At 41.2% G+C, this 24,079-nt stretch overlaps 1 protein-coding gene across 1 annotated transcript in view; it reads left to right on the top strand.

The window, feature by feature from the left end:
• The first annotated feature begins 827 nt into the window (after positions 1 to 827).
• The window catches only part of UBE2N (ubiquitin conjugating enzyme E2 N), a 34,504-nt gene continuing 11,252 nt past the window's right edge, over positions 828 to 24,079 (top strand). Inside the window, exon 1 of the mRNA XM_031016537.3 lies at positions 828 to 1,199. Within this exon, the coding sequence (XP_030872397.1) occupies positions 1,170 to 1,199 (30 nt within the window). The 5' untranslated portion in view covers positions 828 to 1,169. The remainder of the gene's footprint in view (positions 1,200 to 24,079) is intronic.

Genomic DNA, 24,079 nt, shown 5'->3' with positions numbered 1-24,079 from the left:
GAATCTAAGTTCCTGGAAGGCATGGTCAGTCTTGTCTTCATTTATTCACCATCTACTGTCTGTTAGTGTGCTAGGAAACACTGTGGTTAAGTAGTTAAGGGCCAGGTCTTGGCGGATCTGCCTGGGGACAAAACAGCTCCTTGGAAAAGGTTAACTATCTAAGCCTCATTTGTATAATGGAAACAACACCTCCTCACGATTGCTGTGAAGATGAAGTAAAGTGCTTGCAAACAGTCCATCACACAGCTAACCATCCGTCATCAGGATAAAACGCTTCCCCAACAATTCAATTTTCGGGCACCCCCACTCTAATTCTCTCATAGGACCTCGCACTCTATAGGTAATCTCTGGTTTACGGATTACTCTGGGTTCTTTAAACCTCTCCTTGGTCATTCGTCCTGTTAACAATTCTGAGTCTCAACCTTTAGGTCTAGGCGTTCAGAACCATTCTTCCCGCCTCCAACTCGCTCCAAACCCTTTTCCTTCAGCCTACCCTGGGCCTAGGGGCGTGTCAGAGGTCCGATTTATACAATTTAAACATCAAAACTCCCCCAACAGCGTGTGAGTAACTGGAGAGACCCCCAGTCAGAGCTTTGCCACCGAGTTTCGGTCTTGCCCTCCCTTTGAGGAAGGAGCAAGACGATGAGCCCCACCTCAGTCGTTCACTGCAGAGCCAGCAGGGAACGCGCGCAATGCAGGCTGAGCTGAAAGAACGAACGCGTGAATGAATGAATGGGATACGTCGTAGGCCAGGCCTCTGTTACGTCGTCCACCGGCGCGGGCGTGGCCACGGTTAACAGAGACGCGCGCGCGGTCGCGCGCGGGCCGTGCCGTACCACCGTCGCGGGCAGGCTCGGCCACGAGCGCCAGAGCCCCGCGCCTCCCCTCGCGGCCTCTCCCAAGTCCCTGCCCCGCCGCAGAGCGTCACTTCCGCCATCCCCGGCCGCGGTTGGGGCGGGGCGCACGGGGGAGGGGGCCAGGTCGGAGGGAAGCCCGCCCGTGCCCGAGCCCGCGCCCGAGCAGGGACTACATTTCCCGAGGGGCCTCGGCGGCGGCTGCGGCGACGGGCGCGGCAACGTCCCCCGGAAGTGGAGCCCGGGACTTCCACTCGTGCGTGAGGCGAGAGGAGCCGGAGACGAGACCAGAGGCCGAACTCGGGTTCTGACAAGATGGCCGGGCTGCCCCGCAGGATCATCAAGGTAACCGCCCAGGCCGGCCTCCAGCTCTTCGCTCTGCTCTCGTCGGCTCAGCTGGGCAGGCAGCGCGGCCTCTCGCCTCCTTCGGCCCGCGGCCCGCTCTGGGAGGCCCGAGGCGGCGCGGAGAGGGGTTGGCCGCGGCGGCGAGGGAAGTCGGGTGCTGAGGAGGGGGCGCCGGGGAGACTTCCGGCCGCGGCGGGGCAGCCGGACAGCGGGGACCCGGGACTTCCAGGCGGCTGCCCGGCGGGCTAGGGAGTGCTGTCCCACGCCCCGGCGGAGGGTGGGGCGGCAAGGCTGGGGGTCCCTGGGCTTGGGCGCGGGCCTCCATAGCTTCTGAGACCACCCCCGACCGGAGGCCGCGGGCGCGCGGGAATCGCGGCGGGGCTCGGGCTCCTGGTGGGGATTGTGGCCCGACAAGGTCCCTTGGCAGCCGAGCCCCTCTTCTCCGCCCCGACGGGGCCGCGGAGGTGCGGCAGCCGCGGGTGCAGAATGAATGAACCGGGAGGGTCAGGCCGGGCGGGGCCCTGCGCCCCGGGAAGTGGCTCTGGGAGGCCCGCGCGTCCTGCGGCGGTCAGCACATGCTCGCCCCTGGTTGCCGCGGCTGCCTGGGTCCCGGGACGTGGGGGCCCCGCGCCCCGCTGCCCTTGCTTCCGCGATCTCTCTCTTCTGAATACGTTTCCGCTCGTTTATCTCTGCGGAGTGATTTTACTCTGGTTGGCAAACTCTTTCAGAGCTGTTCCGAGGAAATAGTTTTAACACAAGGCTGGGGGAGGGCCGCAGTTATGGGGGATTCTCTTTCTCTCTCCTCTCCTCTCTCTCCTCTCCTCTCTTTTTCGTAGATATGAGGCCTCGCTATAGTGCCCAGGCGGATTCCAAAACTCCTGGCTTCAGAGATCTTCCTACCTTGGCCTCTGTGGGGGATCTCGTGAAATCTTTTGCCCCTCAATTTTGTGCGTTTTAATTATTAATTGGCTGTTTATGAATACTGTGTTTTGACAAGTATATATGGAACCATGACATTTTCGATTCTTTGATTTTGTAAAGTCTTAAGGAAATATCGACAAGTCTTCAGACGTGAGATATTCCTTGTCATCACAACAACTAAACCTTAAATTTTTGTGTCGGTTTTTATGAAGGAAATTAGTTGCACATTTATGTGACTAAATGCTCCAGTTAAAGTGACTCAATTGCAGCATCATTTTGCTTGATATAACCTGGTGAACGTGTATGTTAATCTTGTTCATTCTTGTGAAATCTATGGGGAGATGCATACTAAGTGGAAGACCTGTTAGGCTTCGAGGATGATGTACTGTATACTGCTTCATCCAATTGCATTTAAATATATCTGAGATGAGGGAGATGTCACTGACCTAAGGGTGCTGATGTAGAGAAATAAGACGTTTTCGTATGGTAGAAATTCTTAGAAATGAGAGAAGTAGAACAGATTGTCAGGGAGCACTGGAGCCTAATAATGTGAATCTTCATAGTCCGAAATTTGTTGTGTGTGGATTTATCTAGGATTCTGTCCAAGGAGTTTTAATTGTCATATGTATTGGCAGGTCCTTACAACGTGGTTTTAGTTATAATGCAGTCACATGGTCCCCAAAGATCATGTTTATTGAGGCCCCAGTTGAAAAATGAATAGGGAGTGATAGAGCCATACATCAAATATCCTTGTTTTCGTTGTTACTTAGGTTATTGACTAAGTACATAATGCAAGTTGACATTCATGATAATTCTCTGAAATACATAGTGAACTAAACATTTAATACGCATTTTTCTATTTTTGATTATGAAGATATGCCCGGTAATATGAAAGCCTTGGATGAAAAAATAAATTCTGTGGAACCTTGTTTATAAATTTACAGAAATGGTTTAAGGCAATAAGTTGAAGTCCTCATGATTCAATTCATTTGGCACACAGTAACTTAATTTACACTGGGCATTTACATTTTGCTGTTCAAACTAAGACAGTAGTAACTCATACTGTGATATATAATCTTAATTTTACGGTATCTTGTTGACAACATCTATCTAATGAATGGCACCTTGATTTGGGTTTTATCTTATTAGTTTAGTGTCATTTATAGCTTAAAAGGATGGTTTTCTCTAATCCTTAAACAGAAGACTAAAAGACTAGATTTTTAAAAGTGTCCATGCTTGTGTTATGTAGGTTGTTCCATAATCAGTGACAGTGCTTTAAAAAAAAATCAGAATTTATTTTTAAAAGTTGCCTCTTTTCTGTCAATCACTATACAAACTTCTGTGTGGTGGATGGGGGTAACGGTATTGTCCTGAGGCAATAGGGACATGACTTTGTTGATTGGACTGTTAATTTGTTTTATTTCTGGGTGATCTTTGACTTTCTTCTTTTCTTTTTGTTTTGTTTTCTTGAGACTCGTCTCACTCCGCTCCCAGGCTGCAGTGCAGTGGCAGGATCATGACTTACCACAGCCTTGATCTCCTGGTCTTAGATGATCCTCCCACTTAAGCCTCTTCAATAGCTGGGACTGCAAGGTGCATGCCACCACACCCAGCTAATTTTTGTAGGGACGGGGTTTCGCCATGTTGCCCAGGCTGGTCTCAAACTCTTGACCTCACACAATCCACCCATTTCAGCCTCCCACAGTGCTGGGATCACAGGCGTGAGCCGCTGTGCCCCGCCTGACCTTTGACTTTCAAAGGATGAAATTTAGTGTTGATATAACATCAGTGTTAGCATTCTCATCTAATGAAAATGTTAAAATAAGGTGGCTTGATTTGCATGACTGTTAATATGATGCTTTCTGATCACTATTTACATTTGTAGATTTCTTAACCATTTGATTCTTACAGACATTTTTGTGAACTAGACAATATATTTTGCAGTCTAGAAACTGACTTAAATGACTTTCCTGAGGTAAAGCTGGTAAGAGGCAGAATTTGAATCTTGATTAGTGTAACATTCCCCTGTCTCTTGTTACTGTAAAATGACTAACTACAAATACAAGATGATTTTCTGGACTACTATTCACCCAGTTGCTATCTCATTTAGATTCCTGTATCTAATCCAGTAGCAAATTCTGTAGGTTCTGCTTTCAATATATGTACTAAATCAGACACTTTCCCCCCTGTCTTTCAAACCTCTGTTCACTTCCATCATTTACTGCCTGGCCTCCTGTATTAGCCTACTTTGGAGCAGCAGCTAGTGTTATCTCCTTAAAATATAGACCATGTTACTCCCCTGCTAAAAACTGTAGAGGTTCTCCATCACACTTACATTAGAATCTTGCCTTTTCCCCCCCCTTAGCTATAAGGCCCTGCATTCATTTGGGATGCCTACTTCTGAGCGCATCTGCACTTCTCTCTTTGGGTCACTCCACTGTAGCCACACTGTTGCTTTGCTGTACCCTGAACAATAAGTGGTTGAGCTTATTCCAGTCACAGGACTTTCCTCCAGTTTGTTGCATTGCTTGCTTTGTCCAGTTGTTCCGTTCTTAGCTCATATGTCATACCCTCTGCCTAACCTGTCCCGTATAAACCAGTTTCCCTTTTTCCTCCCCCACGATTTTATCCTCCTATCTCCCTTTCTTCTGTATAAGTGCTTATTACTGTTCGAAGTTATGTTATTTACTGTTTATTTCTCTCTATTCCCCATTAAACCTTCATGAAGTTAGGGACTCTTGGATATCCCGGGCATTGCTCATTCGTGCCTAGACCAATCCTTGGCACATAGTAGATACTGAAATATTAATAGACTAACTGAATAGATGAGCCTTAATCTCAATGAGCAATAATTTGACATTGTTACTCCTTGGTATATTCTGTCTGAACCAATGTCTGAGCTAAAAGTTAAAGCTAGTCTCGTTTTCCACCCATAAGCTCACTTAAAAAGGACATCAGTCTTTTACATTATTTCTTTTTTGTGTGCCTACTCTGCTTATGTATCTTTTTTTATTAACTAGGAAATGCACACATAGAGCACATTTGAAAGGCTCTGAAGGATACATAGAGAATCCCTCATCTGTCCTTCAGCATTCCAGTTCCCCTGCTTAGAAAACCACTGTTTTTGTTTGTTTGTTTGTTTGTTGAGACGGAGTCTCCCCCTGTTGCCCAGGCTGGAGTGCAGTGGTGCAATTTTGGCTCACTGCAAACTCCACCTCCCAGGTTCAAGTGATTCTCCTGCCTCAGTCTCTTAAGTAGCTGAGACTGCAGGCACGTGCCACCACACCTGGCTAATTTTTAGTAGAGATGGGGTTTCACCATGTTGGCCATGCTGGTCTCAAACTCCTCTTCTCAAGTGATCCACCTGCCTCAGCCTCCCAAAGTGCTAGGATTACAGGTGTGAACCACTGCACCCGACTTCAACCACTATTTTTATTGTGTATCCTTACAAGAAGACCAGAGCAACTTTCTGCTATAAGTTAGGCGTCTTCTCCTTCTCATGCAAATACCTTGATTCCCTTCTCTTCCCCTCTAACCACCTATGTATCTTCAAGTTGACTTTTTTTTTTTTTTTTTTAAGAGACAGACTGCTGCTTTGTTGCCCAGGCTGGAGTGCAGTGGCTTTTCACAGGCGTGATCATAGTACACTATATACATACAACCTCAAATTCCTAATATCAGGTGATCTCTACCTTCAGCCTCCAGTATCTGGGATTACAGGCATGCATCATAGTGTTCTGCTTTGGCTCTTTTTTTTTCTCAAAGGGCTGTTTAATGGAACCTTATGGTTAGACTTTATTTTATTTTTTCAAATATTGGAAATTTAATACTTTTTCAGTAGAGATGGGGTCTTGCCATGTTGCCTAGGCTGTTCTCGAGCTCCTAGGCTCAAGTGATTCTTCCACCTCGGCCTCCCAAAGTGCTAGGGTTAACAGGCATGAACCACCGTGCCACTGGCCTAGACTTTATTGTAACTAATTGCTTATTCATAACTTTCAGAATGTTTCCTAAATTGTGCTATATAAAAAATGCTGTAACGAAGTTTTGTATGTATGGCATTTTGCACAAGTGTGAGTGATATTGAGTCTTAGTAGTTCTGTTTTAAGCTAGAATCTTTAGTTTCGTTTTTCTGCCTTATCTTCTGGACCAAAGCTCTTTTAGCCAATAAAAGTGACTGAAGCTGGGCATGGTGGTTCACACCTGTAATAACAGCTCTTTGGGAGACTGAGGCCCAAGGATTGCTTGAAGCCAGGAGTTGAGACCAGCCTGAGGAACATAGTGAGATCTCCATCTCCACCAAAAAAAAAAGTGAGCAGTTAAAGCTTAAAGTCATAAAGGTTAAGACGTACCTAAAATGTCCCTCAAATGAGAGGTTCTGCATAATCCTGTCATAAAGAAGAATCACTTTTGGGAACCGATAAGTGAGATCTATAGTTATGGCCTTGGTCAAAACCAAATCTGTTTCAGCTTTACATGTTACGTTGATACAGTGACTGACATTCCTTTAATGGTCTTTTCAGAATTAATCATGAGGGCTGAGCACTGTGGCTCATGCCTATAATCTCAGTACTTTGGGAGGCTGAGGCGGGAGGATCCCCTGAGCCCAAGGTTTCAAGACTGGGCTGTACAACATAATGAGACCTTGTCTCTACAAAAAAAAAAAAGTGAAAATTAGCCAGGTGTTGTGGCACACATCTGTAGTCCCAGCTACTCAGGAGACAGGTGGGAGGATTGGTTTGGCCCAGGAAGTTGAGGCTGCAGTGAGCCTAGATCGCGCCACTGCACTCCAGCCTGGGCGACAGAGTGAAACCCTGTCTCAAAATAGTAATAATGATAATAATGAACATGATAAAATACAGTCTTGGGAAAAAGTAGTTAACTTACCCTAGGGGTTGACTTATTTGATTAAAACCTAGTGAGTCAACCTGCTGGAATTAGAATTTTACCAGTCTTTCGCAGAATTTACTTTATATCTCCCTTCCCCACTGGTCCCTTGTCTATGGTGCTGAAAAATTTACTTAAAAAAATACATTTAATTAATTTTTTGAGACAGGGTCTCTGTCACCCAGGCTGAAGTGCAGTGGAAAAATTTACTCTTCTGTTTGGTGTGATTTAGCCTCAAATTCTTAAAAATCAGATACAGTCTGATTTTACATTGAGACTTGAGTTTACTTTTTTAATAGGATTTTTTGAAGTACACACATTATTTTTTCCTATTACTGTTTAAAAGCCACTCATTTGATAGGTATTCTAGTGCATAAGGTATTTTTTTTTTTGTAAGAAAAGTGATTTAGAAAACTCACCTTTTATTTATTTGAGATGGGAGTCTTGCTTTGTTGCCCAGCCTGGAGTGCAATGGCACAATCTCGGCTTACTGCAACCTCTGCCTCCCAGGTTCAAGCAGTTCTCCTGCCTCAGCCACTGGAGTAGCTTTACTCTCTGCCTTGGACATTTTTTTTTTCTTTTTTTTGAGATGAAGTTTTGCTTTTGTTGCCCAGGCTGGAGTGCAATGGCGTGATCTCGGCTCACTGCAACCTCTGCCCCCTGGGTTCAAGCGATTCTCCTGCCTCAGCCTCCTTAGTAGCTGGGATTACAGGTGTATGCCACCACGCCCAGCTGATTTTTGTAGAGGGGGGGGGGGTTTCACCATGTTGGTCAGGCTGGTCTCGAACTCCTGACCTTTGGTGATCTGCCCACCTCGGCCTCCCAAAGTGCTGGAACTACAGGTGTGAGTCACCGCGCCTGTCCTACCTGTTGTTTTAAGCTCTGAAAATACTTGTCTGATAATGTTTTTTTCCAACTAAAAAAAGGCATGGAAAAGTTACCATGATGTTTCAGAAATATATGTACCTCCAGGTGGGGGCAGGGAAACTTAGCCAGGTATGGTGGTTCATGCAGTAATCCTAACAGAAGACTGAGGCAGGAAGATCCCTTGAATCCAGGAGGCCGAGGCTGCAGTGAGCTATTAGTGGCACCACTGCACCCCAGCCTGGGTAATAGAGGCAAGACCCTGTCTCTTAAATAAATAAATAAATAAATAAATAAGTAAAAACTCATTATGATGAAGACAGATTTGTTATAAGTTGTAATTAAAATCACCTTTGGAATTTAAAAAAAAAACTTGTAAAAAATTTGACTAGGAACAGTGGTTCTTTAGTTCTTTCAGTTGTCTCACTTAAGAATTTTCTGACCTCTTCCTAGGAAAAAAAGCTATTTTTTTAAACGTATGACTTCTGGGGATTCAGATTCTTGCCAAGTTTATTTGTGGATTCCCTAGGTCTCCATGTGCTCCATGTTAAGAATCCCTGAACTGCTTTTGATAGTGATTAAACTTTCAGGCTCTAAAGATACTGTTTTAATATACTATCTAATGTTTTGATTATGAAATGTGAGCATAACTGAAAGTAAGTTAAAAATAGCAGTCAGTTCAGTATTCTTTTTTAAGCTCCTCTGTGTCAAGCAGTTCCTTTAGTCCAGATCGATCAACTCCTGCACAAGTGAAATTAAGTTTTGTCAAATTATCAAGTACTTTAGTATTCACTGTGCTAAATGACTGTGACTGGAAATGTTATGCATTTGCTTTGCTCAAGTTTGGAATTTTTTCCACACGTGTTAATGACCACTCTTAAAACCAGAGTTTTTTTTTGTTGAGATGGAGTCTCGCTCTTTCGCCAGGCTGGAGTGCAGTGGCACGAACTCGGCTTACTGCAATCTCCACCTCCCAGGTTCAAGCGATTCTCCCGAGTAGCTGGAATTACAGGCACGCGCCACCACACCCAGCTAATTTTTTTTTATTTTTAGTAGAGACAGGTTTCACCATGTTGGTCAGGATGGTTTCAATCTCCTGACCTCGTGATCCACCCACCTCGGCCTCCTAAAGTGCTGGGACTACGGGAGTGAGCCACCAGAGTTTTACACATTAGAGAACATCTGTTCTATCCTTTTCTTTCTCTGGTGAGGAATTTGTAGGCCAAAGAAGTTGGATGACCAGATTCCTGATGTACAGTTCGGTTCTTCTTCTTTTTTCCCTGTACCTTATAGGATAGTTTACCTGTGTAAATGGATTTAAGAAGAAAATATGCTACAGATTCAAGTTGTATGGATTCTGAACACAAATTATATTTTCTGTTATAATGAACTATGGATGCATATGTGCTGTAGAAATAAATACTAGAAACAAGGAAATGAGGACAGCAGCATCCAGCAGGGGCTTTTGACATTACAATTATAGTAATCAGAGTTCTGATTTAGGTGCCAAATTCGTATCTTATACAGTGCTGCTTTCTAAAAACAATAAATCTGAAAGGCATAGTATATGTAATAATATTATATCAAGAAAAAGAATTCTTATGTGTGTATGCGAAAAACGAGTTGGACTGTTGTTTCATTAGAGTTGAAATTTTCTTTGCAAATGTAATATATGAAGGAATCAATGTGGATATACCAATTAGGCAATGAAATAATAGGGAATCTTTTAACTTCAGCTAAAATCTTAGCAGCTTTTAAAATTTCTTCCCAAGTGAAGTGATTGATGGCCCTAGGGTCTTTTGTGGCAGAAACATGACTGTGTGGTTGGAAGAACTGGATAATTGGTTAAGAGCCCTCAGAATCAACAGAAATACTTCATTATTATTCATTCTTTCAAAGGCTACATGACACCATTGGGGGCATTTTATATTTTTTAAAAATCCTGGCCAGGCGCGGTGGCTCACGCCTGTAATCCCAGCACTTTGGGAGGCCGAGGCAGGAGGATCACAAGGTCAGGAGATCGAGACCATCCTGGCTAACATGGTGAAACCCCGTCTCTACTAAAAATACAAAAAAATTAGCTGGGCGTGGTGGTGGGCGCCTGTAGTCCCAGCTAGTCGGGAGGCTGAGGCAGGAGAATGGTGTGAACCCGGGAGCGGCAGAGCTTGCAGTGAGCGGAGATCACCCCACTGCACTCCAGCCTGAGCAACAGAGCAAGACTCCATCTCAAAAAAAAAAAAAAAATCCTGGATGAAGCTATTCTAAAATTTCTTGAGTACTTAGGCACAGACATTTTTGGTTTTGAATTGGCCAGTAACTGAGATGCTTCTGAATAATTAGGATTCTACTGTAATTTAAAGTAATTTTAGATACTGGTTTCAGAATCTAAGGTTGACATATTTTGCATTAAAACAATTGGCTATGTTGTCTTTAGATTTTCAAATTTTTTTTTAGTTTTCAATACCTTCACATTATGTCTCTGTCAGTTTGGTTAATTTTGGGCAAATGAATTTATATTTTGAAAGTCTTTACAGTTCTACGGATTGAAGGCATTGTAGTTAAGGAAACACTAGAAAGAACTAACAAATTTATATCATGAAACCGTTGGTGATTTTTTTATTGCTCTGTAACTTCCTTAAGATTACTTTATAGCTTATACTTGGGAAAATGTTAGTAAGTAGCTGTTTTTTTTGTTTGTTTTGTTTTTTTTTTTGTGACTCTTAAAGACAACTAGATTACCATCTTACTATGAGGCAGGGACAAAGTGGTTTTAGTAACATAGGCCGATCCCAAGGCCAAATTTCAGTTTTCTGTAACCTTGTGATTTGCGTGTCTCTTTATTATCCATTCATGAGATTTTTTTTCAGTTCAATTAATTGGACATTCATTGAATGCATAATATGCATTTACCAGTAAGCCAGGTGAACAAGAAAGGCATCCCTGTGTAATGGAAAACACAGTCATGAAACAAGAAATTTCTGTGGCCCAGGCTGGAATGCAGTGACGCGATCTTGGCTCACTGCAACCTCTGCCTCCCGGGTTCAAGCAATTCTCCTGTCTCGGCCTCCTGAGTAGCTGGGATTACAGGTGCACACCACCACACCCGGCTAATTTTGGTATTTTTAGTAGAGACAGGGTTTCACCATGTTGGTCAGGCTGGTCTCAAACTCCTGACCTCGTGATCCGCCCGCCTCAGCCTCCCAGAGTGCTGGGATTACAGGCAGGAGCCACCGCGCCCAGCCGAGGAAGTGTTTTTAAACTTGAAGAGTAAGAGTTTGCCGGGCCAAGAGAAGGAGGGAGTGTGAGTGAGTTTTTGGCACATGGGGCAGCAGATATGAAAGCTGGAAGGAGAGACAGAAAGCATGGCATCATCTAGAAATATAGTATGTGATGGATAATAGAATCAGGGTCTCATCAAAAATAATTATTACTGTTTAATGACTGTGTTCAAAGAGTTGGCATCAAGAATTGTTAGGCAAACAAAGTGTTTCTAATTATGAAATTCATATTTAGTCTGTGAACTATTCACCAGCATGCAGTGTGGCAGCTGTTCCTGAAGTGAGGTTGGTCATATAGTTTTTATTATGTAAAAATAGACATCTTTCATTGGCATTGTGTACCAGGCACTGTTCTAAGCATGTTACGTGCATTAATTTACTTAATTCTAATTGCAGTTTTATGATGTGTGGATATTAGTATCATTCCTATTTTATAGCTATGGGAACCTGCACAGAGGGACTTATTAGTTTCTAGAGCTATGATTTGAACCCAGGTGGTCTGATTCTGTAGACTGTGGGTACTGAAGAACATGTCTATTCCTAGATAATAACTGGCAGTGCATGTATTTTTATACTGTATCATTTGGACACATGAAGTGGAAACATGTTTAAGAACAGGATCTAAGTGCTTAGCTTACTTGTTTTGGGTTGTGTTTTGTTTGTTTGTTTGGTTGGTTGGCTTTTTTTGAGACGGAGTTTTGCTCTTGTTGCCCAGGCTGGGAGTGCAATGGCACGATCTCGGCTCACTGCAATCTCCGCCTCCCAGGTTCAAGCGATTCTCCTGCCTCAGCCTTCCGAGTAGCTGGGATTACAGGTGCCCGCCACCACACCCGGCTAATTTTTGTATTTTTAGTAGAGACGGGGTTTCACCATGTTGGCCAGGCTGGTCTCGAACTCCTGACCTTGTGATTCGCCTGCCTTGGCCTCCCAAAGTGCTGGGATTACAGGCATGAGCCACTGCGCCTGGCCGTGTTTTTTTTTTTAAGATAGGGTCTCACTGTGTTGCCCAGGCATGATCATGGCCCACTGCAGCCTCAGCATCCCGAGTAGCTGGGATCACAGGCATGCACTACCATCCCCAACTAATTTTAAAAAATTTTTTATATATATATAAAATATATATTATGTACAATATAAAATATATATACATATATAATATATATTACATAGAGACAGGGTCTCCCTATGTTGCTCAGGCTGGTTTTGAACTCCTGGGCTCAAGTGATCCTCCTGTCTCAGCCTCCCACAGTGTTGGGATTACAGGCGTGAGCCACTGAGGCTGCCGCTTTTCTTGGGTTTTTTTAATCAGAAGTCTCTTTATTGTAATTTAATTAGAGGCTTTCCTACAAACATGAGACCCTGTTTAGTAACATAGTTCACTTTAAGATGGAATGCCTCTGGTCTGGATGGCATATTCTTTTCCTCCCCCTCCCCACCCAGCCAGTCCTGGATTTGAGGAATTTTGTGGTTCTGGTGAGAAGGGACTCTTTGCTGCTCTTTCTTACCAGCAAAATATACAGTCTTGAATCACTTAACGATGGAGTTACTTTCTGAGAAATGCACCATAGGCAATTTCATCATTGTGTGAACATCATAGAGTGTATTTATACAAACCTAGATAGTGTAGCATGCTACACACCTAGGCTGTGTTGTATAGTCTGTTGATCCTAGGCTACAAACCTGTTTAGTATGTTACTGTACTTAATACTGTAGGCAGTTGTAATGCAGTGGTAAGTATGTGTGTATCAAAATAGGAAAGGTACAGTAAAAATCTGGTATAAAAGATAAAAAATGGTATACCTGTATAGGGCGCTTAACCATGAAGGAAGCTTGCAGGACTGGAAGTTGCCCTGGGTGAGTAAGTGGTGAGTGGATTTGAAGGGCTAGGACATTACTGTACACTACGATAGACTTTATAAGCATTGTACACTTAGGCTACACCAAAAAATTATTTTTTAAAATGTTTCTTCAATAATAAGCCTTGGCTTACTGTAACTTTTTTATTTTATAAACTTGTATTTTTAAACTTTTGATTTTTTTGTATTAACATTTAGCTTAAAACACACATCATACAGCTGTGCAAAAATATATTTTCTTTATATCCTATAAGCTTTTTTCTCTTACAATCTTTTTTAAAAAAACTTTTTTGTGAAAAACTAAGACATACACACACATATTAGGCCTATTCAGGATCATCAGTATCACTGTCTTCCAGCTCCTCTTGTCCTACTCGAAGGTCTTCAGGGGCAGTAACACACATGGAGCTGTCATCTCCTATGACAACAATGCCTTCTGGAATACCTCCTGAAGGACCTGCCTGAACCTGTTTTACAGTCAACTTTTTTTTTTTTTTTAACAAGCAGAAGGAATACACTCTAAAATAATCAATAAAAGTATAGTATAGTAAATACTAGGCAATAGGAATTTTTCAGTTCCATTATAATGTTGTGGGACCACTGTCTTTTGTGCAGTTGATCATTGACTGAAACTCATACAGCGCATGACTGTATTTAAAGTACCACTGAATCAGACTAATTTTAAACGAGATTTTTTTTTCTCAGTAAGCCTAAAAATATGTTAGAGTTATCTTGCATTCATTTATATATCAAGTTGAGTTTTGTGTTTTCTTTCTTTTTCTTTTTTTTTTTTTTTTTTTTTGAGACAGAGTCTCCCTCTGTCGCCCAGGCTGGAGTGCAATGGCGTGATCTTGGCTCACTGCAACCTCCGCCTCCTGGGTTCAAGCAGCTCTACTTCCTCAGCCTCCTGAGTAGCTGGGACTACAGGCGTGCACCACCACACCCAGCTAATTTTGGTATTTTTAGTAGAGATGGGGTTTCACCATGTTGGTCAGGCTGGTCTTGAACTCCTGACCTCGTGATCCGCCCGCCTCAGCCTCCAAAAGTGCTGGAATTACAGGCATGAGCCACCGTGCCTGGCCTACACTTTTTCAAATAAAGCACACTGTCCAGGACCCTGTCTTTATTGTTGTGGTTCAGGTAAGGGTTAAACTAAAAGTGCTGCGAGTTCTGTTCAGGGGCCAGCACTGACTGTGATTAGAGAAGTACTTGGCCAGACCTTGCCTATTTCTTCTCCTAGTTTAATTGGCAGGGCTGCTGATGTATTGGCAAGGATGCCAAGACAGGAATCTATGGGCTATTTTCTCTGAACTTTTGTTTCTAGTCTGAGTACTTAGTTCATGGTTATACATTGGAATTATCTGGGGAAGTTTGTAAATTTAACATTGCCAGCCCAACATATTTTTGTTGTTTTAAGAGCTGCTTATGATTTTAGTGTACGCTTTGCAGAAACACTGGTCATATGTGTGCTTGGCTTCAATGCAAAGATGGGTAGAATGGGAGACAAAAGTAAAATCATACAGCTAGCACTGCTTTGTATATTGAACACAAAGGCATCAATGGGAACACCAAAGAAGTGACAGACTGGCCTGGAAAACCCTCAAGGTTGGTTTAGGGAAAGGTTTTTAGAGGATGATATTTGAGCTGAATTTTGAAGCATAAGTAGAAAAGGGGGAGTAGAATGTCGACATACCAGACCCGGGAGATATTTGAACTAAGACTGTAACTCGAGTCAGCATGTCTATGCTTGGATCACAGATACTTAGCTTCAAAAGTAATCTTTTAACTTGAAGTTTCTTTTCTTCAGAAGTGTAGTCCATGAATATATATTCATTACTAAAATTTCTGTTGGCTGGGTGCGGTGGCTCATGTCTGTGATCCCAGCACTTTGGGAGGCTGAAGCAAGTAGGTTGCTTGAGCCCAAGAATTCGAGAACAGCCTGGACAACATGAAGAAGCCCCATGTCTACAAAAAAATACAAAAATTAGCCAGGTGTGGTGGCACATGTCTGTAGTCCCAGCTACTAGTTGGGAGGGTGAAATGGGAGGATCACTTGAGCCTGGGAGGTTGAGGCGGCAGTGAGCCAAGATTGTGTCACTATACTCTAGCCTGGGCGACAGAGCAAGATCCTATCTCAAAAAACTGAAAACTTTGTTAACATGCTGTGAATATGTTATATACTAAATAGTCAAGTAATAGATATTTATTTTCGCTTCACTTACTTTTACTATTCCAATCTCTATTCATCGGTAAGATTCCAAAATCTCACTGAATATTGAAGGAAAACTCAAATGCTTCATTTATTTTTTTGAGGTATAATTCTCATACCATGAAATTCACCCACTCAAAGTGTACAGTTTAGTGGTTTTTTCATATATTCACAAAGTAGTACAACATCATCACTTGCTAATTCCAGAAGATTTTTGTCACCCCAAAAAGAAAAACCGTGTGCTCATTAGCAGTCACTCTACCTTCAACCCCTGGCAACCATTTATCTGCTTTCCAATTCTATGGATTTTCCTATTGTACATACTTCATATAAATGGAATTATACAATATGTGGCCTTTTCTTTCTGGCTTCTTTCATTTAGCATGTTTTCAAGGTTCATGTATATTGTAGCATGTATTAGTACTTCATTCCTTTGTAAATATTTTAGCTGAAGTGTTTTCTAAATAAAACCTTTTAAAAAGTGATAGTGCTGAAGGGAAGCAAGGTAGAATTTTTAGGAGATAGGTAATCTGTATTGGCTCTCATAAAACTAGTCACATGTGAAGCCTGCATTGCTTTAGAACAGGGATTTCCAACCTTTTGGCTTCCCTGGGCCACAGTGGAATAAGAATTGTCTCATGGCTGGGCACGGTGGCTCACGCCTGTAATCCCAGCCCTATGGGAGGCCGAGGCGGGCCAATCCCTTGAGGTCAGGAGCTCGAGACCAGCCTGGCCAACATGGTGAAACCCTGTCTCTACTAAAAATACAAAAATTAGCTGGGTGTGGTGGCACACGCCTGTAATCCCAGCTACTTGGGAGGCTGAGGTGGGAGAATTGCTTCAACCTGGGAAGCAGAGGCTGCAGTGAGCCGAGATCGTGCCACTGCACTCCAGTCTGGGCGACAAAAGAAAAAAAAAAGAATTGTCTTAGGCCACACATAAAATACACTAACACTAATGATAGCCGATGAGCTTAAAAAAAAAAAAAATCTGCTGATGCACCCATGAGAGGGGAGACAGCACTGTCGTCTCTCGCAGTTTTCCCTTAACACCCCCTTATCTGCAGACTTAAACTAGGAGCCTCTGGCAGAGTCCTACCTCCAGAATCACAAAAGTGTAGAAGGAAAGTGAGAGACATTGATTGACTTTATATCTGACTTACTAGTTTCCTAAGGCAGAGATTTTTTAGAAAACTGCCTGGCCTGGCCCAGCCCAGGATAGATAGGGATGGGTAAGAAGCCCTTGAGATGTGGCAGTATGTGGCTTGACTTCAGACTTGTCAGATTAGGGGTTTTATAGGGTTTTTTGCTCTTGTTTTGATTAAGCTTGTTTGACTTGCAGGGTGTCTCCTACCTGTGTTCCAGCCACCTGATTTCCTTCCTCAAGAAAACTGTTTACTTACACTATTCAAATTAGTTATTCTCAGGGCTATTTCTATGACTTTGTAGCTTTTTTTTTTTTTTTGGATGCAGTTTCACATAATACATTGCTGGCTCGTGTTGCTAGCAAGAACTTATTCCAGCATTTATGTTCTTTGAATGTATTGTCGCATTCTTTCGGAGACTCAAGCTGTCCACATGAAGTGGGTGAATTTGACCCAGTATTATTGTCCATCGTACTCTATTGTAATACATCAGCCCTAGTGTGTAAGTTTGTGCTTATTTCAGTTACATTAAAATCTGAGTTGTCTGGATCATTTCCTCCTCTGGCTTAGTAGTAGTGCAGGATGAGATAATCTGAAATCACAGAAGAGTAAAAAATCTGCTGAGTTATTTACTCCAGCTGGATCTCTTAAGACTGTTCAAATTTCAGACCTAATTGATAATCTGTGAAATATTAAAGTCTCTAACCAAGCTGTTTCATTTCAGATTCTTCCCAAAACCTTGAGGTAGGGGAAAGAATCATCTTTAATATGTCAACTCGTGATTATTGAGGCAATGATCACTTTTTTAAATTGAGGAAAATGCTTATTAGATTGTTGAAGCTGCCTAGAGGGGCAAAAGAAGTGATAAGGCTGGTATCTCTGGTGCTTCGTAATTGGTCCATTTAAGTGTATGACCTGTAGGAATAGTGTCAAAGCTAAGGCTTTTGGACAGACGTGTGAAATAGTTTGTAAAGATTCGGTTTGGAGTCTTGCAAGTCTTTTTTTCTGCATACTCCTGCTCTTTGCAGTCACTGCTTGGCTAGGCCTACTATTTTTGGAAGTTCTTGAATTTCCTTTTAACCCAGTCAGTGGTTTTCCTTACTCTGTGGGGTTGGTCTCAGGTAGTTCTGCAGTTGATCTGTTCATTAACCAGTAAGAAATGCAAGACACACTGGTGTCCAACATTGGGTCTGCAAATGTTAGACACAGGCCTTGATCTCTAGGAACTAGTTTAGTTGGAGAGACAGTAAGGTAGCAAAGTGTGTAAGGGATGGCTTACAGAAGGTTCATTCCTACTGTAGTCTTTTGCTGACCTCTTAATTGACAATTGACTTTCAAGATGGTAGAAATGCTGCTTTTCGTGACTAAAATAATGTTTTATGGCTCAGAGAGCCTTCCTAATTCTCTAGAGCAAAACACTGATTTAGGGAATATGAAATGTATGTTTATGTATGGCAGGAACAAAGAATCTGAGGCCAGAGTTTGATTTCTAGCTCTGCCAAATATTAGCTTGGGCAACCTCATTTGACCTCTCTGCTTCTTTATCTGCTTAATATACTAATCTAGCTCTATGGTAATTGGAAGGATTAGAGTGTAAAGAACAGACCCTAACATAATACTGAGCCTTATATAGTGTTGGTTATTACTGTTTTCTGACTTTGCAAAGATGCTGCTTGACCATAAACATAAAAAGATTGAATGTCTTCCTAGTGTGTGGGAAAATGGTTTGTTCATTTGTTTCATAAATGAAACAAAGTTCATTTATATATTTGTTTCACAAAATAGATAACATTAAATATAACTCTCTGAAGTGAGGCATAGATTTTGTGAAAGCACAATGAATGCTCATTTACCGACAGTGGATAGCAAAATGGGATGTTTTGGGTAAATAACATTTTGATTTCATTAAAATTATCATATGTGTAATCCATTTTCCATGGGTTAGGTAATAATAAAGTTGATCTTTGCAACTGCTAAATTGAAGTTTTATTTTTTAATCCAAAGTATTTCACTGTATAACTTCAAGAGGCGCCATTTATGCAGACTGTCATACGAATGGTCCTCTCCTGAAGCTGTGCGGTATGGTTAGCCCTGAGAGAGGATGCTTACTGGGTGGGAGACAACCCTCCAATATCTTCATGCTTTCATGTTTCCTAATTTATATCAGAGTTAGCATGCAGAGTGTGAAAGACTGTTTTAATTTTTCTTTCCTGATGGTTTGGATTTTATACAAAGTTGTGTTACTGGTACAATTGGATTGAGAATGCAAATCTGAGCGAAATGTAACTTGTTTTTTTGTTTGCTTCGCTGAAAAGTTCAACTGCTCTGCTTCCATCTGTTCTTGTCTTGCCTTACCTATTATGGAGTCCTCAGGCATTAAATTTTGTTGTGATTGCTGCATTTGAAACCAGAAGTAACCTGAAGAAAAAGGGTCGAGTAAGTAAATACATGGTAGCTATACTAGTATAGTCACTAGCTTGTAGGCCAGGAAAAGTACCTGTTTATGCCGTATGGTTTTTAAAGAATATTGATTTGTCTGTAAATCAACTAGCCTTGAGGAAAGTGGCTGCAGTGACACAGGAGTGAAAAAATGTAAACATATTAAACTCTTTTTAAGGGCTTTTGTCTTTATCAGAACAACAACAACAAAAAAACATTCTGGAATGTTAATTGGATTTTGGTTATTAGGAGAATGGCTAATTTTATTTAGATTAATTTTATGTATTTCTTTAATGAGCAAGTGAAAAAAACTTGGGAAAAAAGCAGGTGCCCTTAGCAACAAATTTTCTCTTTATTTAGATATTGAACGTTGGCATAAATACCAGGATTACAGTTCATAATATCCTTCTCCTTCAGCAGGGAAGACTGAAACAGTAATTATAGGCCTAAAGAATGTTATTACAAAAGGGGACCTTCCAGTAGAAAGAAGCATATAGCAATAAGATTCAACTCATTCTAATAATAATAAAGTATTCAGACAATTTTGGTGCTATAGAGAACCTTTTTTTTTTTTCTTTTTCTTTTTTTATTTTTAATAATAACTTTTATTTGACCCATCACATCCAAAATATTCTCCCTTCAACATGTAATCAATATAAAAATTATTAATGAGATATTTTACATTCTTTTTTTTAACATATTGATGGAATGTTTTTATTTATTTATTTATTATTATTATTATTATTTTTTTATTGATCATTCTTGGGTGTTTCTCGCAGAGGGGGATTTGGCAGGGTCACAGGACAATAGTGGAGGGAAGGTCAGCAGATAAACAAGTGAACAAAGGTCTCTGGTTTTCCTAGGCAGAGGACCCTGCGGCCTTCCGCAGTGTTTGTGTCCCTGGGTACTTGAGATTAGGGAGTGGTGATGGCTCTTAACGAGCATGCTGCCTTCAAGCATCTGTTTAACAAAGCACATCTTGCACCGCCCTTAATCCATTCAACCCTGAGTGGATACAGCACATGTTTCAGAGAGCACAGGGTTGGGGGTAAGGTCACAGATCAACAGGATCCCAAGGCAGAAGAACTTCTTCTTAGTACAGAACAAAATGAAAAGTCTCCCATGTCTGCCTCCTTCCACACAGACACGGCAACCATCCGACCTCTCAATCTTTTCCCCACCCTTCCCCCCCCTCTATTCCACAAAACCGCCACTGTCATCATGGCCCGTTCAATATGGAGAACCTTTTAAATGTTCAAGGGACATTTTAGAAGGCTGGAGAGGTAAATGATTTGTCTTTGGTCACATATCACATTGGTACAATTAAAATTGGAATTAAATTCAGACGTGCTAACTCTTGAGCCTCTTCCGCCTCCCCACGCTAGGTACACCAGGCTGCTTAGTTGAATTTAACTGTCTAATGTGAAATTAGCTCCTCCTCTAAAAGGTTTTAAGTACAAGTTCTTTGATAAAGAGATTGGTTGACTTGTATGCTCTCCTCTTTTGACTTCATTTAATCCCAAAGAGATATTTAGCTTCTTAATGTATTTACCAGCCCCCAACCCCCTCCTGCCTTGGTCTGCTAACTCTTAACCTTTTCTTCACTTCCTTTCCTATTGAGTTTAGACTACATTTTAGCAACCAACAGAAGCCAGCTTTGGCTAGTTTAAGCAGAAATGATATTAAGAGTTATTAGTTACCTCACACATTCTTCAGGAGGGCCAAAGAAAAGAGGGAGCCAGGAACAAACTTCAGAATCACATCACGATGATTTCAGTGCTCACACTGTGTGCAACACATTCTACAGTGTGTGCGGTGTGATTATTGATGTCAAGTGCGGAATGCTACCACTAGAACTCTGCTGCTATCTTAGTGGTAACTACTGCAGTTCTCTCCAGAATGGGTTATTTCTTTGCTTGTGATGCGCAAGAAGTGCTGGATGCATACTACCAACCTCATTTTGCCCTAAATGCTTCCAGGCAGTCCTTTTGTGTGACCACGGGTAAGTTTTTCTTTTTCTACAAGTTACTTAAAATTTTTACAATTTTCTTATCTCCCAGCTCCAACGTTATACTAAAGAGTGGGAGCTAAAGGAACATATGAATGAGTGGGGGAATTTTTAACATTGTTTAATAGTTAACATAGACAAATGACTAAAATTACACATAAGGGCCTGAAATGAATTACCAACTTGAAAAAAACAAGTAAAATTTTATGAAAGAAAGAACCCACAATCTACATCATTTTTTACATAAAAGCTGGATCAAAGAAAAAAACCAAGTTCACTGGTTTTTGCTAATAAATCTTATGATTTTAGTGTTCACCACATAAAACAGGCTTTTAAAAAATTTCCCTAATTTTAATTCAAGATGAATACAGAAGAACATTTCCTACCTCACCTACTAAGTTATATACCCACTCCCAGAACCTAAAATATGCAATAGGTTTGTTAATAGTGCCTTGAGGACCATGGCACACAGCAGTCCCAATGAACTGTGTTACTAAGCTAGGTCCTTTCTTTTCATTCAGCATTCTGAGACATCTCTGTCAAATCATTCCTGAGATACAGAGTTCATTAAGATAGACAGCTACATTATTTAAATCACTAAAGTCTTATTTTTATTTTTTGAGCTGGTGCTAAGAAAAGTTCAGGCAATGAAATGTTATGTCATTCATCAAATCAGGAACCATAGAAAATGGAGATGCTTGACTGCCATGAGTCTACTAATTATAGTGCTGAATATTCAAAGGACATTTTTACCACCAAGAACTTCATGAGTGTTTTATGAAGGAATAGTTGACACCATCTTTAGCTGTGATGCCAATATTTGGAAATCTTTGAAAAAACAGAGGGAAAAAAGATGGAGACGAGGTTTTTAATCTTTCCAGAAAACTTTAAAAATGTCTTTAGAAATAAACAAGAACATAATAGCTCTGTAATCCGGTTCTGCTCTTCATATATTAATAGTATCCTAACTCACACCTCCTGTACCTTAAGACCTTGACTACTCACAATGAAATAAACTGCTGGATGCCAAGAAGTTTTACTCTTCCTTCCAGTTATTTAATACCACAATGCCATGAACAAAATAGCAATGAGTAAACATTTGTAAGTAAATTTATATTTCAAAGTCACGAAACATTTTAGAGCATGTTGATTTCATGCACTATCAAAGATAGGCAAAATGGTTTACCATCTGATAATTCCAACTCAAAATAGTATATACCAATTTTTCAATCAAATCAGTTTTTTTCCTATTTTTATCTTAATAAGACTATACTTTTCTGGTTACCAATTCAAAAAGAAAAAAAATTTATGACATTATGGCTTAAATTTACCTTTTTCATGAAGCACCACTTCACGATTATGAAGGGTTGAAAATAGCCCTTTTAACTGCCGTGCTTTTTACTGTCCCTGCCAAACATTAGACATTTACTGCTTATGTAGTTAATTGTCTTTATTGTATACCATCAAGATTAGGAAACGTGGGCCGGGCCCGGCAGATCACGAGGTCAGGAGATCGAGACCATCCTGGCTAACACGGTGAAACTCCGTCTCTACTAAAAATACAAAAAATTAGCTGGGCGAGGTGGTGGGTGCCTGTAGTCCCAGCTACTCTGGAGGCTGAGGCAGGAGAATGGTGTGAACCCGGGAGGTGGAGCTTGCAGTGAGCCGAGATTGTATCACTGCACTCCAGCCTGGGTGACAGAGTGAGAATCCGTCCCCCCCCCCCCCCCAAAAAAAAAAAAAGAAAAAGATTAAGAAACACACCCTGAAACCAGACTGAATAGAGCCCAGCAGCTTGGATTTGAATCTTCACTCTGTCATTCACTAGCTTTGGTTGATTACTCTTTGTTTCTCAGTTGTAAAATGAGTATGAGGATTAAATGAGCTAATACATATGTAGCACTTAAGTCAGTATTTGGCATAGTTTGTTCTTAACTGTTACCCGAGACTTTCTTTTATTGATTCTCTGTATATCTGGGACAGTGCTTGATAATTGCATGTGGTCCCTGCTTTTATGGGGCTTACAGACTGGTGGGGAGGAAAATATACACAGACTATAATACAACCTGATGTGTTGTAGTGGGCAGAAGAATTGGGGAGGCAAGATAGACAAGAAATAAAGGAATTCAGCTTAACAGTTTTTCTTCTTGGTGGGACAGTTTGTTAGTAGGATTATTCTGATTTTTGTCCATTGTCATTGTCAGTGATTGGAATAATCTTAAATGCTGTTCCTGAGATGGAATTTACCAATGAACACAGCAGATACAGTATTCCTCATCAGCTCTGGGTGGTACCTAAGCATTGCAGATGTTCATTCACCGAGCAAGCATTTATTTAGAATTTACCAGCATTTACTAGCTGGGGTTCCTCTCTTCAAATAGTTTAGGGTGTGAGAAGTAAACCAGCAGTTATTGTGCGTAGTTACAGTAAGTGGAGAGGTGGTAATGAACAGGAAACTGGAAGTACAAGGGAGAAACTTTTAGACTAATTCAGACCTGAGATACATTCTGATGTATCTCAGATTATGTATACTTTGCCTTTCAGAAGTCCCTCCAGCTCCCAAGTCTCCATTCCTTTTCACTGAGCTTCACAGAAATATTGATCTGGTCTAGGTTTGAGGGAAAAAATTAGGATGTAGAGATTTCTAGCCCAAGTCATCTGGCCCCATCTGTTCATTATTACTTCAAGTGGAATAGAGAGTACTTACCTGTTTGTTACCTATCAACCCATAAATAAAGCTTTTCCCAAAAAAGGAATACTCTGGTCTAAAGTACTCTGAGATTTAGTCTTTGGTACGCAGAATCTTGGAAATAGATTTTTCTTCCGTTTTTCCTTCTCTGAATCTGCCACCTAAGAAATTGTGAGATTTAAATATGTGGGAGTAGAAGGGAAAAGAAAGAACAAGGGAGGGGTGTGTCTTGAGAATCATTATTCTCCATTTGACTTTAGGATAGGCATTTTCAGGAAATTCTCATGGACCCAGTTAGCTTATCTGGGGGAGTCTAAGTGGTTAGGAGCAAGATAGTCACAAGAGGTGAAAGCAGAAAGGGAATACAAAATTGTCTTAGCTTTGCTTGGTTTGCTTTTATTAGTTTTCTTAAGCTATTTTCATTTTATTTACTGTTGGAATCTATAGGTCTTTTTCAAGGACGTGTTTAGGTAGGTGCTAACTTTGGTTTGGTTTTACCAAAGCAAGGAGTGATCATATAATGTAAGTTTAAAAAGCTTAGCAAACTTGGGTACAGTAACTTTTAAGAGCATCAGTTTTTTCATTTGC

Source organism: Gorilla gorilla, chromosome 10 (genome assembly GCF_029281585.2).
Source record: "Gorilla gorilla gorilla isolate KB3781 chromosome 10, NHGRI_mGorGor1-v2.1_pri, whole genome shotgun sequence".
NCBI lineage: Eukaryota > Metazoa > Chordata > Mammalia > Primates > Hominidae > Gorilla > Gorilla gorilla.
The sequence above is the reverse complement of the archived record's forward strand: the minus strand, read 5'-3'. Positions and strand labels throughout refer to the sequence as shown.